The sequence below is a fragment of the Triplophysa rosa genome, linkage group LG20, assembly GCF_024868665.1.
Source record: "Triplophysa rosa linkage group LG20, Trosa_1v2, whole genome shotgun sequence".
Taxonomy (NCBI): domain Eukaryota; kingdom Metazoa; phylum Chordata; class Actinopteri; order Cypriniformes; family Nemacheilidae; genus Triplophysa; species Triplophysa rosa.
Window position 1 is genome coordinate 3,396,255 of NC_079909.1, and position 14,409 is coordinate 3,410,663.

At 39.8% G+C, this 14,409-nt stretch overlaps 1 protein-coding gene across 7 annotated transcripts in view; it reads right to left on the minus strand.

The window, feature by feature from the left end:
* Positions 1–14,409, minus strand: part of atp2b2 (ATPase plasma membrane Ca2+ transporting 2) — a 176,908-nt gene that overhangs the window by 16,239 nt on the left and 146,260 nt on the right. For all 7 annotated transcript variants that reach the window (XM_057361621.1, XM_057361626.1, XM_057361623.1 and 4 more), the window contains 6 exons: positions 12,109–12,350; positions 6,836–7,064; positions 5,444–5,623; positions 4,611–4,698; positions 3,642–3,748; positions 2,365–2,556 (listed from right to left, as the gene is read on the minus strand). In XM_057361621.1, coding sequence (XP_057217604.1) covers positions 2,365–2,556; positions 3,642–3,748; positions 4,611–4,698; positions 5,444–5,623; positions 6,836–7,064; positions 12,109–12,350 — 1,038 coding nt within the window. The remainder of the gene's footprint in view (positions 1–2,364; positions 2,557–3,641; positions 3,749–4,610; positions 4,699–5,443; positions 5,624–6,835; positions 7,065–12,108; positions 12,351–14,409) is intronic.

Genomic DNA, 14,409 nt, shown 5'->3' on the forward strand with positions numbered 1-14,409 from the left:
ATTACTTCGGTTATCTAGTCTACTTTTTGTCAAAAAATTATATATAATATAATAATATATTGCCTAATATTATTTGAGACGAGTTTTGCATCATTTCATTAGGCCTAATCCTGCAATAGACTAAATTAATTATTTTAAAGAATATGGATTTGTATATATCACTTAACATCATAATCTCGTTTTTGACGGAGGTTGTTTCTAGAGGGTTTTGTACGGTGGCCGGGAAGTGCAAAACAAAACAACAAATCGCGAAACTAAAAACAAATCTAAAAGCAAAATAAAAAATCCAAAATCAAAATGACAAATCTGAAAACGCAATAGCAAATCTTAAAACACAACAACAATTCGAGAAACAAAATAACAAGTCAGAAACCACATCGACAAGTCAGAAAACACAACAACAAATCAGTCAAACCGGAAAAGGTAGGTATTTTGTTGAAATGGCATAGCTACTGCTGATTGGATGAAACTCCTGTCAATCAAGATATCCAGGACGCTCGATGTACTATGAGAAAGGACATATGTGATACAGCGCATATTCATTGATTAAGGTTCAAAAGTCACATTTTGTTAATAAAGTTGAAACGGGCTCATCTTGCATTAGGAGTAGATGCGTGTCTGTTTCACACTGCATGCATGAGCAGAGTCTTCGCGTGGCATGAGCCCTGAGCAGCACGCATAGTGCAGCTTAAAGACGACTGCCTGTTTACCATCTATGATCGTTTTCCCCTCACAAGATACATACAAAATAAGCATATAACATTATATGTACTTTAATCTGTGTCCCTGTGGGTTATGGTGAGAGAGTGACTGACGCGTGCGTTTGTTTTCGCTTATAAATATGAAAACATAAGCCTATAACAATACTGTGAAAATGCGCATCTGACGAGTGCGGTGTGGCTAAGTTGTTCTGAACGTCTCTTCATATTCGTTCACATTTTTTTTACAGTTGTACAAACAAAACCATAGCAAAGTTATCGCTTTCCAGCTTGGCTTCACACATCGGCCGAGACGCGCAGCATCGCGTACACCGCACGCGTATAGGCTTATGTTTATATTTGTAAGCGAAACAAACGATCGTGTCAGTCACTCTCTCACCATAACCAACAGGGACACAGATTAACGTACATATCATGTTATATGCTTATATTGTATCTTGTGAGGGGAAAACGATCGTGGATGGTAGACAGGCAGTCTATGCGTGCTGCTCAGGGCTCACGCCGCGTGAAGACTCTGCTCATGCATGCAGTGTGAAACAGACACGCATCTACTCCTAATGCATCGCCCGTTTCAACTTTATTAACAAAATGTGGCTTTTGAACCTTAATCAATGAATATGCGCTGTATCACATATGCATGTCCTTTCTCATTGAGCGTCCTGGATATCTTGATTGACAGGAGCTTCATCCAATCAGCAGTAGCTATCCCATTTCAACAAAATACCTACCTTTTCCGGTTTGACTGATTTGTCGTTGTGTTTTCTGACTTGTCGATGTGGTTTCTGACTTGTTATTTTGTTTCCCGAATTGTTGTTGTGTTTTAAGATTTGCTATTCTGTTTTTAGATTTGATATTGCGTTTTCAGATTTGTCTTTTTGATTTTGCTTTTAGATTTGTCATTTTGATTTTGCAACTTGTTGTTTTGTTTTGCACTTCTCGGCCACGGTAGTTTTGCATCTGAACTCTTCATATGTAGCCGCCATTTGATATGAAAATGAAGCAATTAAAATGTCAAGCAGTTTCAAGCCCTTTATCCCGAAACCTTGAAAACACCACATTAAAAATCAATCATTTTTCAGGATTTCCAGCACCCGTACGAACCCTGTAGACTAAGTGTCCATTTTGATTTCATTAGAAGTTCAGTTAAGTGATGTGAAACAGTCCAGACTCTTTCTCTAGAAGTGCTGCATCATTTATTAGGTTAGTGATCCTCTAGGAAATTAAACAATGCTAATTTAGATCACACGGATGAAGTCCTTGGCCTATATACGTATATATATATATATATATATATATATATACTGTATATATATATATATATACAGTATATATATATTTCTTCTTCAGATAAAAGCATTGAAGGTGCCCTGTACCTCCACACAGTCTAATTTAAGATTTCATAGTAGGTTGGACAAATTGTCTTTGATGTGAGTTGGATGCAAGAAGTTTGCTCATGCCAGGATGTTGTGGGTGGTCGCTAGACACTGCTTGTCAGTGTTTGGGTCAGATTCAGTATAAGGATTTTTGCCTGTTCGTCAGGTGTCAATTAGTACACTTTTTGTAATTGATCCACTCCTTAAATCATGATTTAGGAACATCAGATCTTATTGCATCAGCATGTGGATGTGAGCAGGCAGACACAGACCTGTGTGATACATGCTCCGGTGAAGGCAACGATCACAGCCACCACATTAACCGTCAGCTGGAACTGCAGGAACTTTGAGATGCTGTCGTAGACGTTGCGTCCCCACATCACAGCCTTCACAATGCTGGAGAAATTATCATCTGTCAGGATGATGTCAGACGCCTCTTTGGCCACATCTGTACCTGCGATTCCCTATCAACACATACATACACATTTAAGCATAAATGAAACAAACAAAAACTATTTGGCACGAAAGAATAAAAAATATTAATGTATAACGTAATTAACGCTTGTGTAGTGTTCGGGACTGTTTACTAAAAATTATACAGTATTTATTAAAAAGATTATTTGTTTGTCTTGAAAACATAAAATGTCTGTAGTTAAATGAAACCATTTCACATATGATCGATTTTTGTTTTTAGTACTTTATTATGATCTTTTTTTATAAATGTGATTTAACAGAGATGACAATTATTAAGCATATATGCTGTCTAGACATGTGAACATGTAACAAAAACATGAGAGATGAAAGATGCAACATGTCTAGGTCATATTTTAACCCGAAAATCCAAAGAAAAAAAGAAATATTTCGCTAAAAATGATCTTAAAGATTTGCTGCATATTTTACTGTACATATGACGTATAAAAATCGTATCATTTAAATGGTTGTAGTATTTTACTCTACTGCCTGTATAATAAACAAGGACATCTTTTTTTGTTAATATTACTTAATTTGAAGGTAAAAATGTGACCAGGATATATTTTCAAGAGCCAAATCAAATGTCATGAGGAAGAGCCAATAGAAACAAAGCTAGACCAAACTATAGACAGTGAGTGAGGTTATAACTGACTGTTGTCTGTGTAAACACGTTTCACCACACAATGTGAAATCTAGCTTGAGGGACTGCATTCCCCCAAGCACCAGCTGACAGTAAAATCATGGTAAAACCGCAGGCAGAGCGTGTCAGTCTGATCAAGAGGAATATAAGAACATGCTCTCGGCCAGTGCCACAGCTGATCTCATGAAAATACAAATGGCAAGATGGTGCTGACACAAGCTGTATTCAAGTCAAGCTTATGCAAGTCAAGTCATAGACACAGGCATGAAAAGAGGTTCCTCGCACAAGGGGGCGCTCTCGTCGTGCTCTTGAGCTGTGTGAGATAGTGCTGAAAATGAGGACAGTCTGCATCTGAGCAGACTCCAGGATAAAGTTACAACATTACGGCTGCTTTTCCACAGCTCGACCGGATGAATTTGGGAGCGTATCTTCTCTCACCATTGCAAAACCGACATCAGCTTTCTTAAGGGCCGGACCGTCGTTGGTCCCGTCACCGGTTACAGCTACCACCTGCCTCTGGTCCACCAGTGTACTATCAATGATACCTGTTAGACATTACAAAATGTATTATTTGTATTATACGTAATTATTCAGACTGACTGATGTTTAATTCATAAAATCACATTATTGAGCACCTGCCAGCTGTTTCACAGTCACGTGATCAGTGTCAATCTTTGGCATTTAGACTATGAGGACAGTCTGCATCTGAGATTTGAGCACGTAAATTACATACAAAGTCAATACAAAGATGCGAAACGACGCAAACTCGCAGCAGACGATGCAAATGACACGCAAGTTGAAAATATGTGTCAGCAAAATAACGAACTTTTCCCACGAGTAATAAAGAGCGAGGAACGCGATTGTTCGAGTTTGGTGTGAACACAGCATAATGTTACTCTATATAAAGATAACAAATAATCCACAAATGTTAACCAAGATTTCTCAGAGCTGGTTTCATATCAGTTTAATAAGATACTATGGCTGCTGTGTGTTCTGTAAATGTCAATAATCACTTCCGGTTATTTTTTTTCTAATCTTAAATATATAATTAAATCTGAAAGATGTTTGATTCGGTTATAAATGTTGTGTTGGTGGCATTTTGCACAAATTTTACAGAAAGAGTTAAACACCAAAGTAATTACTAACCTAATCAATAGTACAAGGAAGTCTCAGCGAACACTGATCATTATTTTTAATGATCATATGTAATATTAAACTATTTATTACTTGTTATTGCATAATATATAACCGCATTACATATCAATAAACGTAGACATACGTTTTTTTTTTTATTGTACAAAGTGACTGTATATTCTATCCGTGACCATGTTTTAAGCATGCTTATGGTGCTATACATGTCATTTTACGCATCTGTGTCCTCATACACGAGTACACGTACACACAGACCTTTGACGAGGGTGTGTTTGTCTGTGGGTGAAGATCTGGCCAGCACTCGCAGTTTGGGCCACAACTTATCAATGCGTTCCTGCTCGACCTGTGAGACACAACAACAAGCCATCCATCAACACAAACGGTTCTTTCAAGCCCCTGTGTCTATCTATCCATTTAATGGAATTCGTGAAGGCAACAGTCTTTTAGTCAATAGTTTTTTTACATTTGGCCCAATGAAATGTTTCTTGGGCTTTGTCCACACTAATTTGTTTTGATTTGAAAACGCATCTTTATTACTCCATTTTGGCCATCCATTCACAATGAGATGCATTTTTGTCAACACGAACAGAGCTTTTCGGGCACTTTTTTTATTCAGACATTTAAGAGTGGATAAGCAGCTAATAGTGTGGACAAAGATTTTTTTTTAAACCATGGATTAGTGTAGACGTAGCATCATTGGAACAAGTATAAACGTTCATCAGAGAGGAATGTAAAATGCAGCAATCACATTTACATCTGAATGATTTGACTCGTTGTCAATTATTTACATGTAGACAGTCCAATACTTACAAAATGGTCATGTATTCAACGTGTTCAATAACCGTCAACATCAATAACAGCAGTGCATTACTTACGAAGAGTAAAATGTGACCGGTGTAATAGCATCATAATATCACGGGCAATAAATTACAATTACGACATCACAGTCACACGCTGCCGAGTTAGAAAATGTGTAGAAAATACAGTAAAACATGAACACTCAATATATTCTTTCAGTTTAACTCTAGAGAAACACGTGATTCATCTACAGTATGGTGAACATGTTTCCCGGGTGTTTTGTCCAGTACCTCTCCCTTCTCATTCCTGATCCTCCTGTTGAACTCCTTCCCATCGATGCACAGGAAATCTTCTCCGGGGTGGATGATGCCGCACTTGATTGCAATAGCTCTTGCAGTATCGATGTTGTCTCCCGTCACCATACGCACGGTGATCCCGGCACGCTGGCATTTCCGGATGGCGTCTGGCACCTGCGGGCACAACATTTCTCATTGAGGGGAGGGGTTTGCATGGGGGTCTCCGCAAACCACGAGCCCGCGATTCACTGAGCCCCTCTGATTCCTCCTTTAATCTCTGGTAAAGACAAGTCCATAAAGTAACCTTCAATTTTACATTTCAAACAGAGATGGCGACAGAGAGACAAAATCGCAGGAGGTGAAATGTGATCTGTGCACTATGTATTTTCAATTTCAGAATTGGCAGAATTGATATCTGATAATGACGCAACTCATACTTGTTTAGCGCTAATGTCTCGGCAGTGGAGTGAATCCAAGCCCATACGTTATGGAAACGGGGACGGTCTAGACGCCAAAGTGTGATCTGGTATCGCTTAGACTAGACGTCTAAGTATTTCTGAGAAACGTCAAGAGAATCCAGTCCATCTTAACTCATCAGGAGACGAGAAAGAGCTTCATTAACAAAACATAACGGCAGAGGAAGGCCTCTGGTAACACTAGACATTTAAGACCAATGGATTTATTTACGGATTCTCCAGTTTCCACTGTTGTATTAGGGAAAGGAGCAGCTCACGTGTCGGGCCGGGTGTAACGCGTTTAGACGAATATGACGCAGTTACATTTTCCGGATCACATTCTGAAGAGGGAGAACAGAGGGTTCGTTTTAAAGACAGAGCTTCATGTTCTTTCGCTTGGTCCTCGGTTTTACCGCAGATGTTGCTTTTTCTGTTAAAAGCCTTCAACAAACTGACAATTACTGAGCGTGGCTCTAGAGACGAAGTTAGAGAACAGCAGAGCAAAGAAACAGTGTGATAAAAGGAAGAGATTTAATAATGCAGCGTATAGACGCCTCCTCAGTCCCTGTGCGTGAAGAACTGCCATTTTCAAAGTACGCCACGGCATATGGACCTGACGCAATTTCTCCTCAAATTCCCCACATTTCTTTTGAAAAGCATCCTTATCTATGGATATGAAGGTTTAGATACTTTTTTAGTACTCTATAACAGTTTAAAGTCTTTGAAAAAATGTTTGATATGTATGTTCAGAAGTTAAGATCTGATCATGAGCTGATTTAACCTTCAAATAGGTTTTGGTATAATGTGTGATGGTGTGATGGTGTGAAACCACCCTTAATGTTAACAACTGTTGAGGCAGAAGTTCAAAATAAGCGCAAACCTGAATGAAAATCAGTTAAATTTGATAACGAAACAAAATAAAAGTTCTTACCTCTGGTCTGACAGGATCTTCAATCCCGACGACACATACTGCCGTCAACTCGGACAATATGTTCTTTTCATCATCCCAGTCGGGTTGAGCTGGGAAATCCCGGTAAGCCACACAGATTGTTCGGAGTCCTTCACAGGCCATGGGTTCGATGACTTTTTTCACCATCTCGTCCCTGTCCCTCGGCCTGAAGACGCGTGGTTCGCTTACCTCATTCAGAATGTAAGAGCACCTTAACCGAAGACAGCACGACACGTCATCATAAAACGCAGATTTTTCCATTTTTACAATATCATCATTATGTAATCTCACAATGAGCATTTACAAATTATTGCGCAGACACATGAAACTGCACATTATTAAACTCCCTCCATTTACAGTTTTTCTCGATTGCTAACACACAATTCCTGAAACAATTCACCATTTTCTCACAACTATAAACACATTCTCAGATCAATACACCAACTTGTACAAACCCCACAGAAAAACATCCTGAATTTGCAAAGGTTTAACCTCGTTCTCATTCACAAAACACAAACACACAATATAATGAACTGAAGTGTAATCTTCTTTTCCTTTCGGCTGTTCCCTTCAGGGGTCACCACAGCGAATCATCTGCCTCCATCTAGCCCTATCCCCTGCATCCTCTTCTCTCAGACCGACTACCTTCATGTCCTCCTTCACTACATCCATAAACCTCCTCTTTGGTCTTCCTCTCGGCCTCCTGCCTGGCAGCTCTAACCTCAGCATCCTTTTACCGATATATTCACTCTCCCTCCTCTGAACATGTCCAAACCATCTCAACCTGGCCTCTCTAACTTTGTCTCCAAAACATCTCACATGTGCTGTCCCTCTGATGTACTCATTCCTGATCCTATCCATCCTCGTCACTCCCAAAGAGAACCTCAACATCTTCAGCTCTGCTACCTCTAACTCTTCCTCCTGTCTTTTCCTCAGTGCAACTGTCTCCAAACCATACAACATCGCTGGTCTCACTACTGCCCTGTACACCTTTCCTTTCATTCTTGCTGGTACTCTTTTATCACACAACAGACCTGACACTTTTCTCCACCCATTCCAACCTGCCTGCACACGCTTCTTCACCTCTTTTCCACACTCCCCATTACTCTGGACTGTTGACCCCAAGTACTTAAAATCCTGCACCTTCTTTACCTCTTCTCCCTGTAACCTCACTGTTCCACTTGGATCCCTCTCATTCACACACATGTATTCTGTCTTGCTGTGACTAACCTTCATTCCTCTTCTCTCTAGAGCAAACCTCCACTTCTCTAGACTTTCCTCCACCTGCTCCCTGCTTTCACTACAGATCACAATATCATCCGCAAACATCATAGTCCATGGAGATTCCTGTCTGACCTCATCTGTCAGCCTGTCCATCACCACCGCAAACAAGAAGGGGCTCAGAGCCGATCCTTGATGCAGTCCCACCTTCACCGTGAACTCCTCTGTCACACCTACCGCACACCTTACCACTGTCCTACTGCTCTCATACATATCCTGCACAACATACTTCTCTGCCACTCCAGACCTCCTCATACAATACCACAGCTCCTCTCTTGGCACCCTGTCATACGCTTTCTCTAAATCTACAAAGACACAATGCAGCTCTTTCTGACCCTCTCTGTACTTCTCCATCAACCTTCTCAATGCAAATATTGCATCTGTAGTGCTCTTTCTTGGCATGAAACCATACTGCTGCTCACAAATGCTCACTTCTCCCCTTAGTCTTGCTTCCATTACTCTTTCCCACAACTTCATTGTATGGCTCATCAGCTTAATACCTCTTTAGTTTCCACAACTCTGCACATCTCCCTTGTTCTTAAAAATTGGCACCAAAACATTTCTCCTCCATTCCTCAGGCATCCTCTCACTCTCTAAGACCTTGTTGAACAACCTAGTTAAAAACTCTACTGCCATCTCTCCTAGACACTTCCATACCTCAACTGGTATGTCATCCGGACCAACCGCCTTTCCTCTCTTCATCCTCTTCAAAGCTCTCCTAACTTCACCCTTGCTAATCCTTTCTACTTCATGCTCAACAATATTTGCCTCTACTACTCTTTTCTCCCTGCCATTTTCCTCATTCATCAGTTCCTCAAAGTACTCCTTCCATCTTTCCCTCACCCTCCTGTCACCTGTTAACACATTTCCATCTCTATCTTTAATCACTCTAACCTGCTGCACATCCTTTCCATCTCTATCCCTCTGCCTCGCCAACCGATACAAATCCCTCTCACCTTCCTTACTATCTAACCTTGCATACATGTCCTCATAAGCTTTCTGTTTGGCCTTTGCCACCTCTATCTTAACCTCACGCTGCATCTCCCTATATTCCTGTCTACTTTCCTCCGTCCTCTTACTGTCCCACTTCTTCCTAGCTAACCTCTTCCTCTGGATACTCTCCTGAACTTCCTCATTCCACCACCAAGTCTCCTTGTCTTCTTTCCTCCTTCCAGATGATACACCTAGCACCTTCCTACCTGTCTCCCTGATCACTTTGGCTGTAGTAGTCCAGTCATCTGGAAGCACCTCCTGACCACCTAAATCCTGTCTCAACTCCTCCCTGAAAACAACACAGCACTCTTCCTTTTCCAACTTCCACCACTTTGTCTTCTGCTCTGCCTTTGCTCTCTTCATCTTCCTCACCACCAGAGTAATCTTACACACCACCATCCTATGCTGTCTAGCTACACTCTCTCCTACCACTACTTTGCAATCGCTAATCTCCATCAGATTACAGCGTCTACATAAATTATAGTCCACCTGTGTGCTCCTGCCACCACTCTTATATGTCACCCTGTGTTCCTGCCTCTTCTGAAAGTACGTGTTCACCACAGCCATCTCCATACTTTTAGCAAAGTCTACCAACTTCTGTCCTTCTGGGTTCCTTTCCTGAAGACCAAACCTGCCCATCACTTCCTCATCCCCACTATTCCCTTCACCAAAATGTCCATTAAAGTCTGCCCCTATCACTACTCTCTCACCTCTGGGAACACTCTGCATCACTTCCTCAAACTCGCTCCAGAATCTGTCTTTCTCCTCTTGCTCACAACCTACTTGTGGAGCATAAGCACTGACAACATTCAACATCACACCTTCAATTTCCAGCTTCAGACTCATCAACCTATCTGACACTCTCTTTACCTCCAGAACATTCTTCACAAACTCCTCCTTCAGGATCACTCCTACTCCATTTCTCTTCCTGTCCGCACCATGATAAAACAGTTTAAACCCTGCTCCAATGCTTCTAGCCTTGCTCCCTTTCCACCTGGTCTCCTGGACACACAGAATGTCGACTTTCCTCCTCTGCATCATATCTACCAGCTCTCTGCCTTTACCTGTCAACGTACCAACATTCAAAGTCCCTACTTTCAGTCCGAAACTCCTGCCTTCCCTCTTCTCTCTCTGCCTACGGACACGCCTTCCTCCTCTCCTTCTTCGACCAACAGTAGCCCAATTTCCACCAGTGCCCTGTAAGTCAACGGCACCGATGGCGGTCGTTGTTAACCCGGGCCCCGACCGATCCGGTATGGAAGTCATGTTAGTGATTCGCATATTGAATTTGGCAAAAATTTTATGTCGGATGCCCTTCCTGACACAACCCTCTCTATTTATCCGGGCTTGGGACCGGCACAAAAAGTACACTGGCTTGTGACCTCCTGTGGCTAGATTAATGAACTGAAGTGTAATATGTAAACTCAAATAGCACACATTTATCCATCAGCAAACATTCAGCAGCAAAACTGATGACACACGAACAGTGTTGGGTGTAACTAGTTACTAAGTAATTAGTTACTGTAATTTAATTACTTTTCCCTTAAAAAGTAAAGTAAGGGATTACTCTTATTTGTTCTGTAATTAAATTACAGTTACTTCTGATGTAACTGAATTAAATACTGTGTAATGTATACAATAGTGGAATTGACATTAAAATTCAAAATCTAACTTTAAAATGCATGCATTAATGTATCTTTCTCACATTTGTTATACAAGTCAGTTAATAATTGTACTTTATGTAGTTTTACATGATTTATTTGAATGAATTGAGAGTCGTTTTATGTCTATCCTTGACTCACTTAATTAATCAAGGTTGATATAAGATATAGAAAGTAATTAGTAATAAGTAATTAAATACTTTTTGTAGATAGTCATTTGTACAGTAATCTAATTACACTATTGAATGTGTAATTAGTAACTAGTAATTCATTACTTTTTTCAGAGTAATTTACCCAACACTGCACACCAATCAGAATCTCAGGATCATATCAATAGGAGCACAGGTAACTGTGCATCCTAGAATCATCTACAGGCCTTTATACTGCTTACTGTAAACATACAGTATAATCTCCCGTCAACTGTAGCACAAATTCACTCTCAAATTTGTGATCGTCATGTGTATTTGTAGCATTTTTTACATGTTCTGTATTTCGCAGAACTTAGAGACGACTACATACAAAAAATTTTTTGTCAGAAGACCAAGAAATGCTAAAGTATCTTGTAACGAAATTGGGCCAAAGGTGCATAGGATGCCATGTTTATTTATATATTTATGCAGTATTGCATTAATATATGAAGAGTTTATTTCCAAAATGAGATAACTCCGTTTTGAAAAATGTCAAAAATCATGTTTTTTTATTGTGCATTCCAATTAATATCAATCAAACTACACACAATAAAATACAATAAAAACATAATAACATAAATAAACATGATTTTTAAAAATGTTAAAAACGGTCTTATCTCATTTTTGGAACCAAATATTTGAACTTTTCTTGTTTTGTCTACTTCATCTACTTCCATCTAAGATTACGTGTAATTTTTTCCCTAAAGCCCATTGTTGCATTTTGCTCTATCTGCACTCTGAGCTTTCAAATTATATTCTATATTATACTATCAGCTAAATACTATATTCTTGAATCCCAATAAGAGGTTTTAGTAATAGTGTTTTGAATTGATCTCACCAGTGTCTAAAACTATGTTGTAGTGTGGGCTTGTGTGTCATGTTTTGGGGAAAGGTTTGCTTTTTCAGCAAGTTTGAATGGTTTAGAGTGGAGAGCTTCATTTTGACCCTAAAATAGGATGTTGAGGGAATTGGGTGAGAAGTTATGGATTTGTGTTTCGAGTTTCAAGAAAAGGAGCCATAATTTCAAGAAATGTGTTTAAGCAATCGAGAAAAACTGCAATACTGAGACGTGAAAATGCTTTGATAAAGATATAAAAGCTGAAACATCAGAGGCCAGATGAAACACACTTACTTCCTTAGGACAATCTCAGAGGCTCCTTTACTAAACATTCTGAAACCTCCGTCAGGTTGTTTAATAACGGTACTCATCGACTTTCTGTCCGAGTTGAAGGTGTAGACTTTTTCAAATTTGTCCTCCGAATTGAGGTCCCGGACACGCTGAAAGTCTTGTTTCAGCTCGAGGACCAGTCCCAACAGGCCGCATTCAGTCTTGTTGCCCACTTGTTTGGGAAGAGCCCCTTCCTGATCTGGAGGCTGGAACGGTATGAACAAAAAGCTTGGATGAGAAATATGCTTCATAGTCACAAGCTAAACGAAACATGTTTTGTTAAGGTGAACAACTGTTCAAGTCAATTCCCATGACAACCTTGACAACAGGTAAAAGTAACATTGCTTGGCAACCAACACAGATGGTGAGCTATGCTGCACTCAACATAGTGCCACTGACAATACTAGGGGTAGTGCATGAAGTGCAATTTAAAACGATGATAGCTATATCCCAAACTTGATCACCTTAAAGTAAGAGACCTGGTTGAACAGTTTTTCTCACAGAGATCATGCATGGGTTGGAAACACAGGGTACACACAATACAATCACAATGTCATGAGGGTTTGATTCCCGGGAAACACACACATTGACCACATTGATGTCACTTGCATACACGATATGTCGTTTTGGATCTGCCAAAAGCAAAAATGTTTCACTATGTAAATACATTGATGTCTACTGAGGAAAGGCTGAAATTGCTTCAAATTGCAAAACCAATTCAAATCTAGTCTGATGCTTGATTTAACATGCCCGAATGAATTCAATGAAAAATAATTTGTGGGAAATAAATGTTATTGATCTGTTTATTTATTCATGAGGAGAAAGTCTAAAGGAGAATATTATTATGCATTTACGTTCTCATTATTGCTCAAGTCAGGACTTGCTGATACATTATAATGCGGCACACAAAAATGTCAAACATAATTCACATTCAAGGTCCTGTGATGCTACATTATGAATATTACGATGTCTTGTGATGGCAAAAACTTACATTTACTTATTTATGAGCTTTATGGCCTTACATCACGACAAATTCAAATTTCCTTGATCTCCTGATATAAAAGTGTTTAACTCTTTCCCCGCCAGCCTTTTTTTTTAAGTTGCCAGTCAGCGCCAGCATTTTTTATCATTTTCACTAAATTGTGATGGCACACAGTATATTGTAATGAAGACTCTGCCCAGATTAGATTAAAGATTATTATTAAAAACATATAAAATATTTAACCCCAAAACAGCTCAAATATATCTGTTCCAATTCAAAGATGTATAACAACGCCACCTGCTGTACAACAGTACAAACCGTAATAACTCCTCTTTAGCAGGGCACCGTTGGATTTTAAATGACGAGATAACTCGTCAATGGCGGGGAAAGAGTTAAATGTACCATTTCATGTCGTCGTTTATTCACCCTCAAGTCATTTAAAACCTGTATATGACTCAAAAGAAGATATTTTGAGAAATGTCTCAGTGGTTTTGTGTCCATACAATGGAAGTCAATGGGGGCCAATGTTGTGTGTTCACAAACGTTCTTTGAAATATCTTCTTTTTTTGTTTCACAGAAGAAAGAGTCATATAAAGGTTTTAAACGACGTGAGGGTGAATAAATGATCGAAGAATTTCTATTTTTGGGTGAACTATCCCTTTAAGTCCCTCAAATGGGTCATTCAAGATCATTTAAAGAGAAAGTGCTCATGCATTTAATGTGGATTCCATGGCACCCTTTCGTGAGGTGCTGGCAAACATTACTCTTCTGAACAGCTGTCATCTCCCCGGTCAGCACCCACTCCTATGAACTTCGGCATATGGCAAAACATGCACTGGCAGTTCCACTTCCTCTCTACGGCCCTATCCGGCTCCTTCACTCCACACGGTCCTTCGCACTATTCTCCTTCCCACTTTCCTTTCTCCAAAGTTATTGTCATAACCCCTCTTTGATTTCACACCATTACCTGCATTGACAGTGACGGCCCCCGCTACGGCCAATGAAGCGATGTGGTTTTGCCAAAACGGATTGGCTTGAATGAATGAGTGGCAGGCCAAAGCACCGCAGAGAGAATCTGGCACAAAAGGCTTTGAGCCACATAGAGAGACTGCAGCTTTGCCTGAAATCAAACAGACTGCAAGATATTTCACCTTGACATGGAAACGGTGAAACGTTGTGTCTAAACTATCTTTAAGTATTACTAAAAACAGCAGAATTGATTTTCTTTGTGTATGACTTGTACTGACACCCGTACAGAAAAACAATGCAGTAAACTACACAAA